Consider the following 22,500-nt stretch of genomic DNA (forward strand, 5'->3'; position numbering starts at 1 on the left):
TCCAAGTGCTGCATAGGTGACATCATTCAGTTACCCTTTCACACTTTATCTCACCTTCCCAGACCTTGAGAACCCTTGTAGAGTTGGGCACAGTGCTGCAGGTCTGTAATCCCAGCAAGGCGGGCAGATTTAAGGCCAGCCTGGTCTACAAAGGCAGTCCAGGACAGCCAAGGCTACACAGAGAAACCCTGTCTCAAAAAAAAAAAAAAAAAAAAACTGAGAGAGAGAATACTGGTAGGTATCATAGATAACTGACAGGATAATTGACAGGATCACAGAATACTGGAAGGGAAGTGTGAAAAGGCATGACCTTCCCGAACCTGCTTCAGTGAGGGACTCCAATAGGCCCGATCCTAGAGGCACCTGCAGGCTACTCTGATAGAATGGACTGTCATTTCTCTCAGGTTCTCAGGCTTAATGGCAAATGCCATTTCACTGGGCCCTCTCTACCATATTCACTTTAAGGACAGGATTCATCATTGAAACTGGTCCTGGCCAGTTCAGACAGACTGGCTGGCCAAAAGGTGGGCCCCCTTTCTTTTTGCTTTTTCGAGCCCTGGCTGTCTAGGAACTCACCTATAGACCAGACTGGCCTGGAATTCAGATATGAACCTGCTTCAGCCATAAGTGGCTTCGTATTTTGAGTGTCTCACACTGCAGTCCAGGCAGGTCTCATCAAAATCCTCCCACTCCAGTCCCCCAGTGCCAAGATTACAGCAAGAGCCATCAGGCCTATCAAAATCGCAGCTTTGCCTTGGGGATTTCTTCTTATGGCCTCAGATCTTTGGTTTCCTCATCATTAAGTGGAAGAATTCTTGTGAAAGCAAAACGGTGAGGAGAGCAAAGAGCAGTCAAGGTGAGCTGACTAGCTTTTGCCACAAGAAGCCACAGCCAGCTTAATACGACTGAAGGGGAGAGGATAAAATTTGGAACCTGAGATGGACCTTTGGTCCCAGCACTAGGAGGGTAGATCCCTGAGATCTAGGCCATCCATGTCTATACAGTGAGACCCTGTCTAACAGGGGCTAGCAAGATGGCTCAATGGTTAAGAGCACTTGTTCTTGCTTGCAAAAGACCCGGGTTCAATTCCCAGTACCCACAGGGTGGCTGACAACCTCTCCCTAAACCCAGTCCCAAGCGTACAAGAGGCACAACTACGTGCACACAAGCACATGTTTATAAAGATTAATACATCTAAATAAAAATCACCAAAACCCACCCTGAGAGAGTAATATAGGGGAAAACCCATGAAATCAGATGTGCTGCTTGTAATTGCATTTCATCACTTGTAATGAAATGAGGACCCTCCCACAGGAGGGTGGGAACTCCTGGCGAATGTGAAAAGCCTTAGCTTAGGCTTGCTGCTCCAGGTTCTGCAAGCAAAACAAGAAGAGTCACGGGGCCGAGTGGCGATGACACCAGCCTATGATCCCAGCACTCCAGGAGGCACAGGCCTGCCTGGTCCAGGGAAGCCAAGGCTACACAGGGAAACCCCGTCTCAAGAAACCAAACAAACAACAAAAACCTGTCAGGTCAGGCAGGGGCCTAGGCGCTCCTTGCTCTCTCCTCCCGGCTTCAGACCCTAGACAGCCACCTTAGGCAGTAAGAGATTAGAACAAGGGCCTGGGATGACTCTCTGTCTGGTGCCCAGAGTCTCAACTCTGTCCAGAAAAGGCAAACACAAGTGAGATGATAACGGGAAAGTCTGCTGAAGCAAACCAGGTCACAGGAAGGAGATAATGTGCTCAATGACAAATAAAAGACAACTGCAGCCGGGCCCAGAAGATAAGTGAAAATGCCTGGGAAGCAAGCAGGGAGATTTGTATATATATATAGTCGTTTTGTTTTGAAAATAAAAAAAAAAAAAAACAACAAAAAAAACAGGGTTTCTCTGTGTAGCCTGAAACCCTTTGTAGACCAGGCTGGCCTCAAACACAAGAGTGCCGGGTGCTGTGCGTCACCATGCCCAGCCCTCTGAAGTAGTTGTGCAGGGTGGAGACCTAGCTCAGCAGAGTCCCTGCCCAGCCCAGAACGCCCTAAGCCTGGGGTTCAAAAATAGAGAAAAAGGGTTCTTTTTCAAAAAGCACCAGTACATATAAATGCACATAATTTTGCGTACAAGCAAATGGCTCTTCAAGAGTGTGTGCTGTGACTCACTACAGTGGCAGAATTGTCAGGGCTTTCCTCTCTAATACTTGAATAAGATTTGCTTTTTTTTCTTCACATATTGCTAACTGGCATTTCTCTCCCACTGTCAGCTCGCCCCCTTCTCACTGCCACCTTAGATCCAAAGACAATGATGTCATCAGCAGAGCTTTCAGACTCCTAGAGGGTGGGTCATGGCATAGATGACTGGGTAAAGGTCATTCTGCGCTCCTGACAGAAAGCCAGGGGAAACGTGCAGACAGAGACCTGAGATCCCTTCATCACTTGGCTTGCTGTGCTGAGGGGACTATGGTGTCAGCTGAAAGGTCTGTGACCAGGGTTAGAGAGCACCCAGCATAGGCTTCAACAGTATAAATGTTAAATGTCAGGATACATACACATTGTGTCAAAGAAAATAGATGTTCTCTCAAGAGTTGGTATTTGAAAACTTTATTTTCTCAAATGAGCACCAACACAGATTGGAAATGACAGAAACAAGCACTTCTTACTAATACTGAATCATTATGTACAAATACCGGAAGGAGGTGAAGACAGATTACTCAAAAAACAATCGCCTTGTTATTGAAGCAAAGTGACCTGGGGGGAAAAAAAACAAAAACAGAATACGACACAAAGACAATCCCAAACCAAACAAATGCAGTTTGTAAACACAGACAGACAAATTCATGGTACAGTTTGCAGGCTAGGAAAAGGGAGCCAACTCCTGCCTTCACCAAACCACTGTGAAATGCTGGGCAAATCTAACCCCACCTCGGCTTTCTCTTTCTCATACATTTCATGACTGTATGGTAATTTTATAAATCAATCACAATTTTAAAAACAATATTTTCCACTCATAGAACTACCATGTGTTTTCCATTGAGGCAGATTTTTTTTTTTAATATAAAAGTTGCGTTCAAGATTTGATTTGCCAGTCTATGCCTGAACCCAAAGCAATCTGACCTTTAAAAAAAAAAAATCTATTTTGTTATTAATGTCCTTTTAACCTGAACCAGTTAACATTTAATATGACAGGGCTTCCAGAACACCCGGAGCCCTGGGGTGTGAGACTGATCTGCTCCACCCCAGAAGAACAGACTTCTCTCAGCATTTTCTCTCCGACTTATCCTCACAGCTTTGCTTCATGGGCTGAGGAGGCTGAGCACACGGAGGAACCGGCCGGAGCTCCACACTCGGGGAGAGAAAATCCTGCTTCCTGCTGTTGGTCGCTCCAACATGGAAACCAGAGAGGGAAAACTATGTGCCCAAGGTATAAGCTGTAGTTCATAGTGTCCTCAGTAGGAAACACACACACACACACACACACACACACACACAGGGCGGGGATTCCAATTTCTTGGAAGTTCTCCCAACTAAGGTAATTACCCTTAAGTTGTTACTACTTGTTTCTCTTCTGGCCAATACTGGGCAAGAAAGTATCAGTTCACAACCTTGCAATTTACTAGTCTGTTCAACTGGGAAAAAAAAAAATGCAAACATAAAAAAAAAAGCAAAAATGTTTTAAAGCCTCAATCCATTTTAAAGTGACAGATCTAAGGAAAAAAAAAGTATATCAGTGATTACTCTTTCCCTTAAAATATACTTCAAGAAACACAGAGGAAGCTATAGAATTGAAAATAAAAGTGCTCTCAGGGGATCTGAGAATACAGCACCAAATATATTATTTAAAAAATTAAATATTATTTACAAAAGTATATTTCACAAACAACTGTGTGTGTGTATATATATGTGTGTATATATATATATATATACACACATATATATACACTGGAAATTTTATCATAAAGGGGATACCTCTTCTGTACACACTGATCCACCAGCAAAGATTTACTTCATCTACATGATCTGACTGCCATAGGAGTTGGGGTGGTTCAGTCGGCCAGGCCCAGCTGAGAGCTTGGCTGCACTTAACTCCTGTCCATTTAACCATCGGCGGCCTGGGAGAAACATGGAGGGCGGGGTAGCAGAGCACGGGTGTACTCTGGGGTAGCCATAGCCCATATCCCATGGCGGCACAGGAGACTTCAGCTAGACTTCAGTTCAGAATGAAGGCAGCTGGTGGCTGAGGTATAACACTGCAGGCCTTTCCCTTTCTCCTCTCCTCCCCTACCCCTGCCCGAGTTCACCAGGTCAGTCTGATTCCCTGAACCTACATGGGGTGAATGGATGAGGTCTTTGGTTATGCTGAGTTGGTAATTTGGTGAGGAAAATAAAGAAGAAACTGACTGAGGCCTCGCGCGTGAGTCTCCATTGCTCAGCTGTGGACCCTCTAATACTGCTATGGCTATGGCGGACAAGCCACGGGTGGAGCTGCGGAGCCGAAGGAGTTTTGGTCCGCCTCCAAACTTGCAGTTATGGGAAAACCAACACTCTCATCTTCTGCACCAAGTACGGTGCCAGGCACCCACTGGGTGTGCAATCCATAGCAGTTCCGGAAAAGCCAGAACCAGGGTCCTACTGGAGCTTGCCATGGTCCAAGATGATCAAGAACCCCACCTTGAGGAGAAATAGTGGCACACTGGTCTCCTTTCTCTGACCATTGAGAATTACAGGGTGTCCAGTTCCTCTATGTCAACAATGTTAGTTTTAAAGAAAAACAAAAAAAGCCCTAAACAACCCCCCATCTGCCTAGCTTCAACCCCTACCCCCTTATTTTTTTTTAAAGGGTATTCCCTGAGCAAAGGGTCTAATCCCATCCTTAACTGAAGGCCACATCCCTCGGGCAGAACTAGGGGGGGCCATGCATGACTTCTGAGCTGGCAAACCAGCTTAGGAATGTGAAAGCGGAAAAATGTGTGTCACTGAGAACTTGGGCCTGGGAGCCATGAGGTGGTTTTTCTGGAACCAAAGCTCAACACTTCTGAGCCTCAGCTGGCCTTGCAGTCCAGGGGGAGGGGATGCTGAGCTATCCAGGACTCAGGACAAGGAGACTTGAGGAACAAAATTCTGTTTCTAGGAACCCCTCTGCATCCCAGAAGAGAGGCAGTCCACTGTCAAACCAAGCTGGCCTGCTTCCTGTCGCCCGGCCACCATCACGGGCTGGGTGGGGCCAGGTCTCAATTCCTCCATTCCCACATCAGCATTTGAGGGACAAAGGACAAAGCCATGTCCACCACAGCTCTCTCCTCATTGGGAATTTGGCTCAGCTAACGAGGTGAACTGCAGTGTCCCCGGTGGGCTGCTTTAACCTTGGTTAACCAATTCTACAGCTTCTTATCTCCAAGGCCTCCCTCTTCTATTAGGCTTTATTCAGAGGTGAGTTTTTCCTGGAGGACCCAGCCTAGTTCAGAGAATCAGTTGTTGGGAATTACCTAATATGCACATATTTTAACATTATTTTCTGCCTAAGAAATGAAATTAATTCAAACAAGTTTCGGCCATGAGCCACACGATGGCTAACTGCTGCAAAATGCCCTTCACAAGTGTTGATTAAATAAGTTCCTTTTCGTTTCATGAGACTTACAGGGATTTTTCTGCCCACCCCAAGGAAGCTTGGGTTTGGTGGTGGTTGAGGGGGCAATATTGAATCTGTGATTCCTCCCCACTGCTGGAGGGCCCTGTCAAAAGATTTCTCCCCACGAGACATTCAGGTCTAAGAACAACAGAGGCATGAGGGATGGAAGCTTGGCTCTTTGCTCCCCAGGTTGTGGTGATGGAACTGGATGGGGAAAAAAATTAAAACCACCAAAACCCAGACACACCACGAACAAAGAACTGCTGATCCCACAGAAGCCACTGCCTAGCCGAGGAGGCCAGCCGGGCCACGCCTGCTGCTCCCCAGAACCTCTCCTCTGCTGCATTACTCCATGGAACTGTTGCCTAGTTCCCAATTTTGACTTTTCCTGCCTGCTTTCAGGAGCTCCAAGGCTGCAACCCCTCATGCTCCCCCGCTTCCTTCCACCACTGATTTTACTGTGTTGCTGGCTGAATGGGGCATTGGCATCTTTCCCTTCGCCTCCAGCAGCTAAGGAGACCAAGATGATGACCGCCCAGAGGGCAGAGTCACTAAAAACCCATTTGAACTTTACCTGTCCCCCAGTCACCCTAGCAGGACGAGCTCCAATTCGGGTCCAGAATGCCCGGGTCTTTCCCTGTCAGCCAGAACCAGGGCCACTTCTAGTGCCGATCAGCTGTCCTGGCACGTTTGATGTTAGGGCAGGAGTTTGTCAGAGAGAGAGCACAGCCATGAGGTATTTTTTCTTCCTCTTTGTCCTTTTGAAAGGGCCAATTATTTCAAGCCTTAAAGTTACCAGGTCTGCAAGAGCGGTACACTTTGTTCCTACATCTACCCTCCTGCCCCACCCCCCCAATTCCAGGACTCTCAGGTACCCCTTTGCTCTTCCTCATGCCCCATGTGCCACTGCTCCAGACAAGAGGCCATTAGGCAGCTCCCACGTGGGCTGGGGGCCCCTTTTCAAGGTGGGCTGCCGCTACGCGGCCGAGGATCTGTTCCATTATTTTGTTTTCAGCCAACACTAGAACAGAGAAGCCAAGATCAACTCACACACAGATACAAAGCAAAGAGACAGAGAGACAGTGATTAGAGGCCAGTCACCAAAAAAGATGGCGTCAGGGTGGGAGGATGCCCCCTGATGGCAAGGCCCCTGAATGGATGGAACCAAGTGTTCACTCTCTCACGCTTGGGTAGAATGTTCAGCTGGATGGCATTCACGCGGATGCTGTCGGGTCAGTCCCAGCCATTGTCCTTGATCATGTGTGCTAGCTCAATGATGTATTTGCCTTCTTTATACTTCTGACTGCTTTCAAAAGCATGCTCCTAGAAGAGAGGAAAAGACACCGAGTGAGCAAAGGCAAAGGTGACGGCTGGGACCTAGAAGCAGGGAGGTTGCTGACCGTAGGCACCAGGACAGCAAAGGTCAGCCGCACGAAACTTTCTAGCACGCAGCCATTCTGAGTTCCTGCAGTTAACAGCAGAGTACACCCAGGCTTCTTTGGTATCACAATAAGAAGTTATTTTGGATGATTCCTCTTTTAAACATTTGCTCAGATGTCACCATCTTGGTTAAGTTCTTTCCCAACTATTGAACCTGAAACCCTAATTCCACCTGAGGTGGCACCCTCTCTTCCCAATTCCTCTCCTTATTTCTATTTGCAGAACTCCCTACTACTGTCCACCCCCCCCACAAATGCCCATTTCTAGTCACTTGCTGCCGCCTGTAATGCAGGCAATACAAACTTTAAGCAGAACAGAGATGTTCATGGTCTGAGCACTGCCATATTCCTAGAAGACTAAGAGCCAGGCCAAAAAACAGGCCTTCAGTAAACAGATGAGCAGCTAGTGTATTTTGAAGGCAACTTGGGAGCACTGGAGGTGAGGACAACTTTGGTTTCATGTAAAGACTATCTTAAACACACACCAAAGCCTAGCAAGGTGGCACACACCTCTGAGACCAGTACTCAGGAGGCAGAGGCAGGTGGATCTCTGGGAATCTGAGGCTAGTCTATACAGCAAGTTCCAGGACAGCCCGAGCTACAGAATTGACAGACCCTGTCTCAAAATCTAAAGAAAGCAGAAAGCCAGCACACACCTTCAACCCCAGCACTCCGGAGGCGGAGGCAGGCAGGTCTCCGTGAGTGCCAGGCCAGCTAAGCCAGTGACCCCTGCCTTAAACTGACAGTCACTCACACATACACGTGAGCTCTCTAGGGAACCAGATTTCTGAACCAGCGCATCTGTATGGCCGGTCTATGCTCCCATGTTCTAGGAACACGGGCAAGCCTGGCTATAATCTTAAGGTGTGCTTGTTATGCCTCGGTAGGCTAGCAAGAGAAACCAGTACTGAGGCCAACCAGGTCTCATTTCCGTTTCTCCATGTTTCCACATCAGGGGAATCAAGTTTTTCTTTCACTGCTGTGCTCCATGCAGGCTGACAGGCGCTGCATACGCCCCAAGCCGTGGCACGTGCCCCACCCCCACTCCACCTACTTGGCAGGCTGCTTCCTAAAAACACCTCTGAGGAGCCTTCTCAGTGAACCTGAAGAAAGCCATCCTGCCCAGGTAAGGGAGAACAGACTCTCATGTGCAGAGACAAAACACAGAAGCATGTATGCATTATGTGAGAACACTGGTCCCCGGCGTCACTTGGGTAGTGATTGAGGCACACAAGAGGACAAATGGCTCCTCTGCATGAGCCTGAGACCAGTAAGAAACCAAATCCCACTGTCAGGTCGGTTCTGACGACTTTTTACTTTGTTTTCCAAGGCAGCATTTTTCGGTGTAGCCCTGGCTGTCCTGGGACTAGCTCTGAGGACCAGGCTGGCCTCAAACTCAAGAGATCCCCGGCTGCTTCTGCCTCCCCAGTTTTGGGATTAAGGCTGTGTGCCAGTACCACCCAGCTGGCACGCCTGGTGAACCGCTTCTATTTCGGAACCCTGGGGCTTTGTGTTTTAGAACAAGAGGTCAGACTTCAGTATCTTGTTGAGCAAGGAGGAAGAGGGGAGCCAGGAACACTGTGGATTCAGCAGGAATTTCCCTGACAATTCATCATTCCCTGGCTGTGTGTGTGTGTGTGTGTGTGTGTGTGTGTGTGTGTGTATGTGTGTATAAAAGCACTATGATCTGGGAATTGTGCTTGTGTTTAGGGCAGAAGTGGAGAACATTAGTGTGAGTTTTCCTCAGAGCCTGGGCTGGGGAAGGGGTAATGCATGTAATCCCAGAACCACTAACAGGCAGGAGGAAGGAGTGCAGCCTAGACGACACAGCAATTTCCCTATTAAGTAGAAGAAAAGAAAAGCAAATCCATCTGCCCACGGGCACCTGTGATGGCAGCAAGAGCGAATAATCTGGCTCATCCTCTAGGAACTGCTCACCTCGTCTGTATAGTATCTATCGCAATGATTCTCAACCTATGGGTTGCGACTCCCTTGGCAAACCTTGGATCTCCAAAAGCAATTACATTACCATTCATAACAGTAGCAAAACTACAGCTATAAAGTAGCAACGAAAATAACTTTATGGTTGGGGGAGGGTCACCACAACATGAGGAACTGTAGTGAAGGGTCGCAGGGTTAGAAAGGTTGAGAACTACAGCTCTGCAGGATTGTTCCTTAGGTCGGTAGAAATACCGATAAGCAAAGGAACAGCAGAGAGGCTGGTGACCAAGGTGATCAATGTGAGCCATCGGGTGCTACCCGTCATCTTGACAGGGAGCGGACTGCATTCTTGCTTCCCTCCCCTCATGCTGGGGCTGGAGCTCCAACTCAGGGCTGCGCACTGCCCGGTGAGGGTCCCACAGCCCGCATTCCCGGTAAGTGCCGAGTCAACAGCTTTTCATACAATTCTGTCGGATCACGGTACCCGAACCTCAAGCAGCAAGTGAAACCTGCCAACTTGGGGTTATCTCTCGCCTCTAATCCAACATCTCAACGAACAAAGCGGCCAAATGGTCACCAAACAGGAAGAGCAGATAATTCCTAGATAGTCAACGGTGACCTCATGGTGGAGTGCACGTGTACTTCCGGCTCATAGGAGGCTGAAGAGAAAGGACCCTAGTTTCAAGGCGGTCTGGTTCTTAGCAAGACCTAACACAGCCACCTCACAGCCCCATTGCTCTTAAACTTATCTCCCTGCAATAAACTTTGTTATTATTATTTTAAGAGTTTTTATTAGTTCTATGGCGAGGTTAGCTGGCTAAGAACCTTCCACCACCACCTCCCAAATACCAAAATTACAGCCTTGTATCGCCATGCGCAGCTGGCGCCATATTTGTTAGCAGTCAAAAAGCTGAGAATGGCATAGAGCCAACTAAGATGGAACTCAGTTTGAACCCCATTCTGCTGCTCAGATGGTGGGACCAGGTATGGTGGTGCACACTCCCTGTAGCACTTGGGAGTCAGAGGCAGGGTCATCACTGTGAGTTTGAGGCCAACTTGGTCTACAGAGGACAGCCAGGGCTACACAGAGAAAACCCTGTTTCAAAAACCAAAAAGGAAAAAACAAAAACAAAAAAACCATTGGCTGGTGACCGTGGAAGCACTGTGTACTTTTGTAGGGACCCAAGAACAGGCAGAACACCCGCTCAGCAGTGTGCTCTGTATTTTGACCCTCCAATTATTTTAGTCTATTAAGACAGGGTCTCATGCAGTCCACCAGATCTATGATCTATCTGCTTCTTTCAACCTCTTGAGGGCAGGGATTGTAAGTGTGTAGTACCATGTTTGAATAGCTAGTGCATTCGTTATCTTTTATTAAATGTACACGCCTGTTTGTGTGTACATGTGTTTTTATTTTTCATTTTCGGGTTTTTTTTTTTTAAACAGGGTTCTTCTGTGTAGCCTTGGCTGTCCTGGACTCGCTTTGTAGACCAGGTTGGACCTTGAATTTAGAGATCCACCTGCCTCTGCCTCCCCAAGTGCTGGGATTACAAGCAGGTGTCTGTGTGTGTGTGTGTGTGTGTGTGTGTGTGTGTGTGTGAGAGAGAGAGAGAGAGAGAGAGAGAAAGAGACAGAGAGCTAGAGAGAGAGAATATTAAGGTGTGTTAGCCATGTGAGCCAGAGATTACTATCAAGTATCTCTAAGTTGCTTTTGTGCACCGGGAGCTCACCAACCAGCTAGACTTGCCTGGCCCCAGGGATTCTCCTGGTCTATGTCTACCTGGCTCTGGGGCTGCAAACATCAGCTGCTGCACCCAGCTTTTTCCATGGGTGCTGCGGACCAGAACTCGAGTCCTTGTGTTTTCAGGCGAGCGCTCTGCTGAGGAGCCATTGTCCCAGCGCTGTTACATAATGTGCACTACACCACACTGCCGGCTGTCGGGAGATTGTATTGAGGTCCTGTTCTGAAGGTCCACGCACACACCCACGGGTGCGTTTCCAGGACAGGTGAAGGAGTGAGCGTGGAGGGGTCAGTTGCTGTCTTGGTCAAAGGCAAGAGTCCACGGGGCTGAGGGAAGGCTGGGGAAGAAACCATCCCTCAGACAGGAGGCCTCTGCTTCCCTCCCAGCCCCTCCCGCCCAGGCCCTCCTGTACTTACATATTTCCAGCCCAGGGTGGTCTTGCAGCTCTCACAGTAAATGTCCGCAACCGCATGGAGTCCTGTCAGCAACACCCGCTCCTCGGCAGGCCCGCAGCCCACATTCACTCTACGCCAGAGACAGGGAGAGCGGGTAGTCAGCCACACCGGTAAACCCCCGTTAGTCACTCAAGCTGAGCTTCTGGCAAAAACAGACTGGACGAGGCTACTCCCAGGGAAGCCAGCTAGGAGGAGGGACTGGCCTAAAACCCAGAGGGGAAAAGCGGCCCCTCAAAGGTAACCACATGGGAATGTCTCCGTGGGAATAAATTCCAGATCTGCAAGACCGAATTCTGTGGGCCCTACCAAAATAGCCCTGGGTGACAGTTTGCTTAGGATTTAAATTTTCTGACACAACTGAAACAGAAACTAAACTAAAAAAAGAAAAATTTCCTATTACATTTACTCGTTGCGGGGGGAGGGGGACACACGTATGCTGTCATGTATGTGTGGAGGCAAAGACAACTTTGGGAATGGGTTCTCTCCTCCTGTGGTAAGGATTTCTAGGGATCCAGCTCATGCTGCCAGGCTGGCAGCACTGCCTTATCTCCTCAGCCCAATCCTGCCAGCACTGAAAGGGACAAGGCGGCAACGACACGGTGAGGTTCACAGCCTTAACGCAGGCCCTCGAAGGTCACAGAGGACTGAATGACGCCTGAGATGGGCGAACGAGACTATGAGTTTTAGTTCTTATCAAGAGGGCACGTAAGCACGTAGCACACGGAACACCTGTTCTGAATGCGGTAGATGCCCTTTCTTGGTTCATCAGATGTCTACGAGCTTCGCCTCCCTAGCCCAGCCAGAGGCCGAGAGTCACGCATCCTCGGTGACGACGGGCTGTGTAGACGTGCTGTGCAGAAGGGATAAGGCTCTTCCGAAGCCTTCCTCCCACTGTGGGTCCATTTCACCCCAATCACAGATCTCAGGCCAGGCTGACCTCCATGCTGAAGGTCTGGGAGAGGCCCCTCCACTCCAGTGCCGGGGACAGTGCCTTACTTTTTAGTTGGAGATGCTGCAAATTTCCCCTAAGGGATCAGTTCATAATGGGAACGCCCCTAGGGATTTTACTGTTACTAACATCACCAAGGCAGAGGTCATGGCTGAGTCACGGAGGAGTGCTTTCCCCTCCCCTCAAGAACTGCACCCAATCAACAGATGCCCCATTCAGAGGTACTCACACGGAATTAAAGAGGTATGCTCGTCCTTGACTTCCCTGGAACGACTGAAATATGAGAAAACAAATCAATAGTTAGACATCCGTGTTACTTATTTGGGAAACGGACCCCAAACCACACAAACCTGACCTTCCACGCAGAAGGGAGCATGCATCCAGCGAGGAGTCTAGATAGCAGGTGGGGGTTGGGTGAAAGACAGAATAACCAGTTCAACAGCAACCAAGCCAGCCCGCAGACTACTTTTTACCAGCTCAGGTGAGATGAGGGACAAGACAGCAGCGAGGCTGGAGGAATGGTGCAGGGTGTAACAATAGCACTTGGAAAGCTACGGCTGCACAACCACAGGGCAACCTGGGATACACTGGGAAACACTATCTTTATTTAACAGCAGAACCCCAGGTAATTAAATACCCGTTCTGACATCGCCGGACAGTGAATCCACTTGAAGGAATTAATCCACACCACCTCTCCTGCCTGAACCTGACGCCGGCTATCTATGGTGGCCACTGCTCCGCACGGTGGCGGGGTGTGGAAAACCGGTGCCAACCACCTCTGCCTTCTCTTTACACAAACCCCAGCACAAGGGTCTGCCCTCATCACTTGCCTTGCTTCTGGTCAGTTCCGCCTCCCACAGCAGTTCCAGTCCTGAGGGGGATTGGAGAAGTCTCATTTCAACCTCTAGATAGGGACAGCATGACCAGGCTGGAGCAGAAAGGAGCCAGCGCTTGCCGTGCGATCTGGCATCTCGCTCAGGCCTTTCCCGTGTTCCCCTCCTCTAGTTTCACTGAGCTGTCTGGATGACATGAGCCAGCCATGCTCTGCATTGCTGCTTGCATTTTTAATGTGGTATGACAACCGTACCCCAATTTAACTTCCTAGCCGGGGGGGGGGGGGGGGGGGGGCTCGGGAAGACAAGGAAATGAGGAACTCTGAGGAAAACTGGGGTGTCCAGTTGACAGACGACCAGAAGGTAAGAGCACCAGATGGGTCTCAGATCACTGTGCCTAAGACAGCCATCTTGTCAGAGGTACAGGTCTTCTGGGTCACTGCCTCTGGCCAGAGAAAGGCAGACTTCCTGTGGAGAGGCTGATAAGGAACAGCTGGATTGCTGGATGCCTTCCTGCCCAGGTGCAGCTCAGGGAGCAAGCAGATGTTCTCCAGCTGCTGCCCGGTTCCTAACCAAGTTTCTTGTAACAGCCCAGGGAGTAAAAGACCTCCCAGGCACAACGAGGCTGCTCTGGGAATCACGGCTTCTACTACAGAACACCAGGGTCCCAATGACAAAGCCCAGAGTTTGCACAAAGTGCCCAGGAGAACAAAAGCTGCCCACCGAGGCGCCGCCTCTCTTGCCGCCTCGCCACCGTGCCCTTTGCTCTAGCCCAAGCCAGCCACACTCCGTAGCTAACTTGTCTAGCTTTGCCCTCCTTATTCCCTGACCTTCCCAGGGAGACACACAACCGACACCATTGTTCTGGGCTCTCCTTGTTCCTTGTTCCCTGTGTTGTCCTTTTTCTTTGCATCTGGATTTAATTTTTTTTTTCTTTTAATCAAACTCCTTCTGTATGCTGTGAGCTGCCGAAGGCATGGCTTACATCTTCAGTCTCCCTCCGCTGCTGCAGGACATAGCTTGTTTTGTTTTTGTAGAGTCTCACTCTGTAGCCCAGACTGGCCTTGAACTCCAAGTAATCCTCCTGCTTCGGCCTTCAGAGCTGATGGGATCACGGGTGTAAGCCATTCCATCCAGCTCCATCAGCATATATAGTACTAATTGTATTTTTTTTTTCTTTAAACACTATGGGGTGCATTGCTAAATGACCTCTGAGACCTGTATGCCAGAGAAGCCATCAGCACAATCAAGATTAAGGACAATTACCCAGGCCGGGTGGCACAGCTTTACACAACACTTCAGAAAACCTGTTGTTTTGTTTTGGGGTAGGATCTCAATATATACCCTAGCTCTGGTTGGCCTGAAACTCACTATGCAGACTGAAATGGCCCCTTGCCTGCCTGGAGTTAAAGGCAAGTAGCACCACCCTAGACTACAATGAAATTTTATGGAAAGTCACTGTTGTTAACTCCCCCATATCACTGCTCCTTTCTTCATGTACCCTAGAAATACAAAGTTCACTGCAGCCCCCTGCTGAATGACAAGCTATCAGATGCAGGCTTACTCTGTGACCTCGGGAATATCATTCAGCATCCATCTGCAAAATAAAAAAGCCTGATTGGGGGCAGGTGGGCATTTTCTACGGAGGAGGAGAGTTCTAAGATTAAAGACACTTGCCACACCACACCTGGCCTGGATCTCCGCTCACCGAGGCCAACCTGGTCTACATAAGTGTTCCAGGCTAGCCAGGGAAACACAGAGAGACAGAACCGAAGGACAACCAACGATCAGATCATGGATTATTCATCACACCCCAAGACTTTAATTTTTTTTTTTTGTTGTTGTCTGTTTGTTTTGATACTGGGCATCTTTGTGTGTCCTTGGATGTTCTGGGATGTGTTCTGTAGGTGAGCCACCACTGCCTGGCTATTTACAGAATCTTAAGATGTATTTTATTTACGTGAATGCATAGAAGTTGGTGCCCAGAGGCCAGAAGTGGGTGTTGGTCTCCTGGTGCTGAGCATTATAGATGGTTCTGAGCCATTCGATGTAGGTGCTGTGAGCTGAACCAAGTCCTTTCTATGAGCAGCAAACGTTCCTAACCACGGAGCCACCTCTCCACCCTCCAGCACAGTCTTAAAAATTATCCATGTTGTTTGAAAAATCAGTTCACTCCTTTGCTTTCTTTTGTGCCAGGGTTTCATGTACATAACCCAGGCTCACCCCAGACTCAGCTGTCCCTCCTCCTGCCTCCAGCTCTCGGGTGCTGGCGTTACAGCAGGCAACACCAGAGCCAGCTCTGTGCTTTGCGTTTAAGAAGGACCAGGGAGCACTTGAGAGGCAGAAAGGGGCTGATCTCTCTGAGTTTGGGGCCAGCCTGGTCTACAGAGTGAGTTCCAGGACAGCCAGGGCTACACAGAGAAAACCTAAAAATGAATGATCAAAGAGGCCAGGCATGGTGGTCTATGCTTCAGTCCGGCAGGTGGATCTTTTTTGATTTTTTTTGGTAGGGTGGTCTGAGGCCAGCCAGAGCTACAAAGCAAGACCCTGTTCTCAGATAATACCTAAACAAAAAGGTCAGAGAAGATAACAGTCATCATATGAATGTATGAAATGGTCAAACAATAAAATCGGCATTTTAACATTAAAAGAAATATAGATCCTATATAATTTTTTAAAGTTCACTTATGTATACGGGTATTTTGTCTGCCTGTATGTCTGCATACCAGAAGGGGGCACTGGGTCATAAGCTGCCATGGGGGTGCTGGGAATTGAACTCAAGACCTCTGATAGGGAGGGCAGCAAGGGCTCTTAACCCCTGAGCCACCTCTCCAGACCACATATAAAATTCTTATGTTCACATGTACACTTTATATAGCAAGCCGTACATTAATGGGATCCGTGAATGTGTACATTAAACTTGTGCCCAAGGACTTTGCTGAAAGGCCACTGCACTGGGGACGCCAATCTGCTTCGGGGCATTGCCTAGGAGTAACTACTCCCAGCCTGACAGATTAGAATTCCTAGAGAGCAGGGGCTGAGGGGAGGATGCGTGGCAAAACAAAAAACAAAAACAAAAACAAAACAAAACAAACAATCTCCTTAGGCTCGAAGGTGGCTCACGGGTATGCCAGGGACAGTTCCTCCAGGTGACAATATGCTGGCAGAAGTCCAGGTCCTACCAAGGGTGCCGGGCCGAGCGGGGCTGTCCTGGTGTGGGGATATTTCCACAAGCACACCCTTCTGCCACCCTCTGTCTCCTCAGCCTGGCACTCATAACCAGCTGCAATTTTTTGAGGCAGAAGTCTGGAAGCTCTTTTACTGTGGCTTCCACCACCCCGGGGACCCTGCCAACTCGACATTTATGATGAGAAAAACAGACACTGAGAACAACAGGCTTCTTTGCAAATAGACATAGACGAGAATAGCCCGCTGGGTCACTGTATCCTGTGGGCCCAGCCTAGCCCAGCCCAGCCCAGCACAACCTGGCACAGCCTGGTGTTCCCTTGGGTGAGGGTGGTGCCGAAGGTGGGGAAACTGAAAGAAAGGGAGCTAAGGAAGCAATTAAAGTGAAGCAAACAGAATTCAGACCAGGAGATGCCAAACAGACTGTCAAGACACATTTGTTTGCTGTCATTACTGCCAGGCAACAAGGCAGTTCTTTTCCGTATTGTGTGTCAACCAAGGCTGGTGTGCAGGCCTTCACGGAAGGTTTTTGTTGTTGTGGTTTTGTTTCATTTTCTTTCAAGCCGTACACAACTCTTCTTCTATCCTTTAACGTACAGTAACAGTTAGTTGCAGGCCCTGCCCCTCCAGCCAGCTCAAAGAAACGAAAAGGGCTCCGAGTTTCCTGTTTAGTAGCCAAAACCACTCATTTCTGGCCCTGTTGGGAATCTGGAAGGCAGCAACTCCTTTTTAAAGTAGGAGAAGTACTGGAGCTGGGCGTGGCGGTGCACAATTGTAACCCAAACACTTGCAAGGCAGCGACAGGAGAAATGTAGGTTCGAGGCCAGCATGGGCTACACAGTCAGAACCCTGTTGTCTCAGAACGGGTAAAATAAACAGGCCTTGGGCTTGGCAGCACACAATTATAACGGGGTTGGAGGGAAAAGAGTGCAGAGACACAGGGAGCAGGTGTAGCCTCTGGGAATGGGCTGTGCCCTTGGCTCATCTATGTGAGGTTTGAGGACCTAGTCACCCCGGAAGACTCAGGTTCTCCCCTGACTAGCCACTTGAGCATCTCACAGCTCTCAATTCCCTTCTCACCTGTGACTGGAACTCATGCTTATTTCACAGTGCAGTTAAGAACGGTCAAGTCCAGAGCAGAAAGTTTCTAGTCTTCGCTGGAGGCTTTTCAGGAGCCCGAGGAAAAGATGAAAAAGTTCACTCAGTTCCTCAGGTCTCTTTTTCTTTGGTGACCTTGATCTTCCTGTCTTTAAGAATAGTTTTGATGTGTCTGAGAGTTTCATATGTGCGCATCACCCGTGTGCTTGGGGCCCAGAGGTCAGAGAGGGTATCAGATCCCCGTGAGCTGAAGTCATGGATGGCTGTGAGACACCGTGTGGGTGCTAGAAATCAAACCAAGTGCTCTCCGGTCCGTCTCTCCAGCCTCTCTCCTACAGGTGATGCTCCCCCTCTTTGCAGCTCAAGTGTCATCATGAAAAAGGACAGCCTGGCTAGAATACAAGATTCTGACTCAAACAAACAAACGAACAAATTTGAGACATAAAAGGGATGGAAATGTGTCTTAAACATAAATTTCAGTGGGTCGGGTATAGCCACAGGTTATACAATCATTACCACCGTCTAATTCCAGAACATTCTCACACTCCAAAAAGAAATCTCATATCACCAGCAATCAATCTTCCTTTCTCTCTCTTGCTTCTGCCTCCAGTAGCGAGTCTCCTGTCCAGCCTATATTGAGCTGCGCAAGGCGCTACACTTGAGATGGTTAATACTTTGAAATACTTTTGAAAGCATCTCACCAGGACGGTAGCGCGTGTTTAGGCAGACACACAAAGGAGGATTAGTAAGATCTTTTCCCTTGGAATTTTGGCTGGCACCACCCCTCACCCAGCAGGAAACAGATGTGCCATGTTATAAGAAAGGGTCAGGCCAGCCTTTTTCCTACTGCTCATTCTTTTCTCTGTCTATCCTTAATATCTATGGGGTTTTCTAGGGCCACAATAAAACATAGGTGTCACTGCAAAGGGCTGGAGGCCAAGCAAAATAGTGCTAGATCCTGCCTGGACTTCATCCTTGATGAAGCATGAGGAAAAGTGAGAGTAGTGCCAATAATGGACAGAATTAGAACACAACTGCAGTGTAAAGAAACTGAATGTTTAGCTAAGAGGAAAGACTACTGCAGGGGATTTCTACCATCTCTACAGCAAGAAGGAAAGGAAACGGACTCCCATGGAAACAGGGGTTAATTATAAAGGAATTTCCTGACTGTGATTTTCACACTGGGACACAGGTCACCAGGAAAGAGTGGGATAAAACAAAGCCATTTGTATATCTTTATGCTTACCAAAACCTTTCCCAGTGGGATCTAGAAACCTCAGGGATAAGCCCGGTGTCATGATGTGCCTGCAATGCCAGCACCCCGGAGGCAGAGGCAGAAGTGCCTACAGGTCCGTGTGCTGAGATCCGGAGGTACACAGGGAATCTGTGTCAAACAGTCAAGAGGAAAGGAGCGTCTGCAGGATGCGGGCCTCTGGGTCTCATTAAGCACACTGGAGGATTCATAATCGACATACTTATTTGCAGAAGATGACCAGGGCCCTGGGTGCCTCAATCCATTGCTGAAAGGCATCGTCTAGGCCTCTTGAGGGTGAGACCTTTCACACACCTAGTCCTGTTCGCCCATGTGACCTGCAGCTTCAAGGCTGGGCCCGAGAACCGGTGGCGGCCCTGCTCACGCAGCTGTGTCCGCCTCGTGTTTGGTAGAGGGGGCTGGCAGCTTTGGTGCCTGGAAAGCCCTGGACCAGCTCTCATTAGCTGCACATCCCTTAGGCAAGTCATCTTTTTGAGCCTCTGGAACCCACATGCAGAAGGGTTTTAAAAACAGTGCCAGGCAAGAAGGATGGTGTGATAATTAGATTCGTGTGTGTATACATAAGGCGTGCAGCCTGCTTCATAAAAAGGTCTTAAGAAGGGCTTCTTTCCCTTCACACAACTATGGCTTTTAGGGAGCTCACATCGGGCCTGGAATGTTCGTGCCAACAGGCCTCCAGAATCCCAGAGCAGAGCGCCTTTGAGCTCAGACCCCACCGGCTCCTCCCCCGGCTGTCCCAGGGCCTCGGATGGACTATGGTTGTTCTTGCCCAACCAAGGGAAGGCTAAGTTTCTGCGTCTGTGGCAGTGGTCTGAGTGGTAGAAGCCAGTATCAACACAACCAGCCAGTGAGAAAGCAGACGTTGCCAGCTCGCAGCGATCCCTACTCCCCCATCCCCCCACCCCCCAGTCCCCGTGGAGAAGTAAGGCCTGGCAAATGCTCACTCTTCGTGGAGATAGAGTAAAGGGTGCCCGGGCTCACACGCCCTGTCCCCCAGGACAAAGGCTGGCGAGTCACCCTCACAAAGGCCTGCCTAGGGAAGCCACTTTTTCGGAACTCGTCAGTGGGGTTGGTAGAATGATGTAATGGCAGCCAGCCACTGGCCCCGTTGCAATTCAAATATAAAACTAAAAACTTTTAAGAGGGTATTCACTTTGGAGCTGAAATTCCTTTCAAAGCCATGGGGCCTTTGAAAAATAATTCAGAGTTGCTATTCTCTGAAGAAAGATAACATGATTACTATGCTTGAAGTATAAATATCAATACATTTTAAATATTTCAGTCAAAATATCTGCTGGCTTATATTTCAGTCTGCACCCCTACTCCCAAAGTCAATGGGCACTTGCACCTGAAATGTCCTTAGAGTACTAAGGCTAACTGTGGAATCAGTGGTTAAAACCAGCAGACTCCTAAACAATAAACCTACAGCATCTTCCAAGGCTAAAGCCACATGCTCCACAGAAAACACAGTTTTCTAAATATTTTTAACAACCTCTGAAGTGAAACTGGAGAGAGTTAATACATGAGATTAAAATGGTTCATTACAAGGACTGACGGAGTGGCAAGACGGCTTGTCGGGTGAAGGCACTCGCCAAGTCTGGAGGCCTGAGTTCACTCCCTAGGACTGGCCATGGTGGACAGAACCAGAGTGAACTAAAATACAGTAAAATCCTAACAGTCATGGCTTACACTGACATGGTACTATGTGCCAGGCATGATTCAAATTGTGAAAATGTCTAGGGTCAAACGACGCGTGCGATTGGCTCTAAAGTCTGGGGGGAGAATGAAGAAGGGGTGACGAGGGCATTGTATACATGACTTCCTAAAAAGAAGGGAATTAGTCTCAAACAAGTGTATTTCGGGCTCCAGGGTGTACAGCACATATCACAAAATCGAGCAGAGCCCAGAGCCTACAGGAACCTCCCAGCTTCACTCAGCTTGCGAAAGTCAAGGTCAGGATGTAAGCCTATGGCTTCTGACTTCAAGTCCCAAGATTTTCCTAGCAGGTGTTCCCTGGGGGAAGGTGTCTCTTTAATGAAGAAGGATGGGTCCAACTGTCAGAACTGATGAAATCTCATAGGCTATTCAAATGCCTCTGCTCTGATGCCATATTTACAACGGTCTAAATTTAATTCTCTCGCTCAAGTGAGTTTACCTTCAAGGAAGATGGCACACAGTCCAAGCCTCCAGGATTAAGCACACCACTGGAAGTTAGTGAATTCGAATTCTAGCTTACCAGTCAGCGGCCTATGAGTTGTGTTACAGGGAACGGCTTCAGAGCTTGCTCGCTCTTGAGTAAACGAGAAAGAAAACAATAGCTTGATTTATGGACCTACACTGTTTAAGGCTGACTGAGGACCACCCAGGGAATGTTCTGCGCCCCAGACTAAAAACAGCTTTCCCAGCTCACTACTGAATGATTATTTCACAACACTTGAAATAAATAATTCAAAGCTAAGAAGTCAGCTTTTAGCTTTTTAGCTCCTTAAAAAAAAAAAAATCCTTTCCTTGGCAAAGAAGGATTAGAGACAGTTTGGGACTTGTATGGAAAATGCTCCAGCAACCATAGTCCCTTGAAAGCCCATGTAGTGGGCTGTGCACTGGAAGCTGTCCAACACATGGGGATTTATCTTGTTTATTCCACAGAGCCACATGGCTCTTGCCCGAATTGCAACCAAATCTCAATGCTTTTTAGAGCAAAGTCACTACCTTCTGAGTCAACCCATTCTACAGCCAACTGATCCTACACTGCCAAATTCCTCAAATAAGCTGAGTGAGCCCTTTCCCCTTAGAGCTGCTCGAATTTTCTGGCCTTCGAGCCTTTGCTATTTTAATTCTTTGTGTTGTCTGTTTGAAGTCCTTGACTGCATCAAGCACCTATGGACTAAACACTCAGCAGTTTGGTGTAATACGAGAAGTACGGCTGGGTTGGCCGGCACATACTTTTAATCCCAGAACCTGGAAGGGTAAAGGCAGACATATCTGAGTTCTAGGCTAGCCTGGTCTACATGGCTAGTTTCAAGCCACCCGCAGCTACATAATAAAACACTGTCGTCGTCGTCTTCTTCTTCTTCTTCTTCTTCTTCTTCTTATTATTATTATTATTCTCCCCAACCATGAAACACTGTCTTAAAGTGTACATAGCAGTTTCCTAAGGGCAGAAGGCCTGGTGACATAACTGACCAGGTTTGTATAAGTACCCTGTGGTATCTGTACAGGGGACAAATTTCTCAGAACACTCTGCTGACATGACAATACTTGGGCAAGCTACGCTTAATTCCTGTTTCTGGCACCTGCTGTGAGCTTCATGTGTGTCTGGCCCCAAGCTCCTCCTCCGTGCGACGGAATGACAATGCCCACTTTCCTTCAACTCCCCTTTCCAGTTTCTATACCTAACTTGGCTTTACATGTCCTCACCCATGCTTTATGCCTCTGTGCCTTATTTTCAGCCCTAAATGCTCAGTACCTCCTTCTCTTCCGGAAACGCTCATCAATGTACAAGGCTTTACTTACAATTAACTGTGCTTCAGGTTAGCCGTACGAAGTGAGGGAAGCTGGTGAATGTTCTTTCCTGCTGTGGCAGATGTCTAGCTTACACTGTATCAGCATATTCCCACCTCTAGCCCCAACACCCACATACTTTCAGGGACTAGGGCTAGGAGAGCTGAATAATACAGTTATATAGCCAGATACAGTACTTTAAAGGTCACAATCAACATTTGGGAGGGGAAGCTGAAGCAGGAGGTGTACAACAAATTTGAAGCTAGCTTGGCATGCAGGGAACTCCAGGCCAGTCTGAACTACAGGAAAAAAAAAAAAAAAAGAAAAAAGAAAAAAGCCTGAGCTCATAAAAGAGCCAGGTGTAGGGTGTACTCGGGGAGGCACAGGCACAGAGTGGATCTGTGGGTTCCAGACCACACGTACATACAGAGTGAGACCATGTCTCAGGGTGGGAAGAGACATT

General features: G+C 48.4%; 1 protein-coding gene across 2 annotated transcripts in view; it reads right to left on the reverse strand.

Annotated features, from left to right (window-relative positions):
* Window positions 1-2,579: 2,579 nt before the first annotated feature.
* The window catches only part of Ypel2 (yippee like 2), a 37,142-nt gene continuing 17,221 nt past the window's right edge, over window positions 2,580-22,500 (reverse strand). Inside the window, exons 2-4 of one of the 2 annotated variants that reach the window (XM_055620183.1) lie at window positions 12,376-12,419; window positions 11,159-11,267; window positions 2,580-6,943 (exon numbers count right to left, since the gene is read on the reverse strand). In XM_055620183.1, the coding sequence (XP_055476158.1) occupies window positions 6,854-6,943; window positions 11,159-11,267; window positions 12,376-12,419 (243 nt within the window). In that variant the 3' untranslated portion in view covers window positions 2,580-6,853. Of the gene's footprint in view, window positions 6,944-10,571; window positions 11,080-11,158; window positions 11,268-12,375; window positions 12,420-22,500 lie in introns of those variants that run through there. The other variant, XM_055620182.1, reaches the window with a different exon arrangement.

This window comes from Psammomys obesus, unplaced genomic scaffold (genome assembly GCF_907164565.1).
Source record: "Psammomys obesus unplaced genomic scaffold, mPsaObe1.curated_primary_1811, whole genome shotgun sequence".
Classification (NCBI taxonomy): Eukaryota; Metazoa; Chordata; class Mammalia; order Rodentia; family Muridae; genus Psammomys; species Psammomys obesus.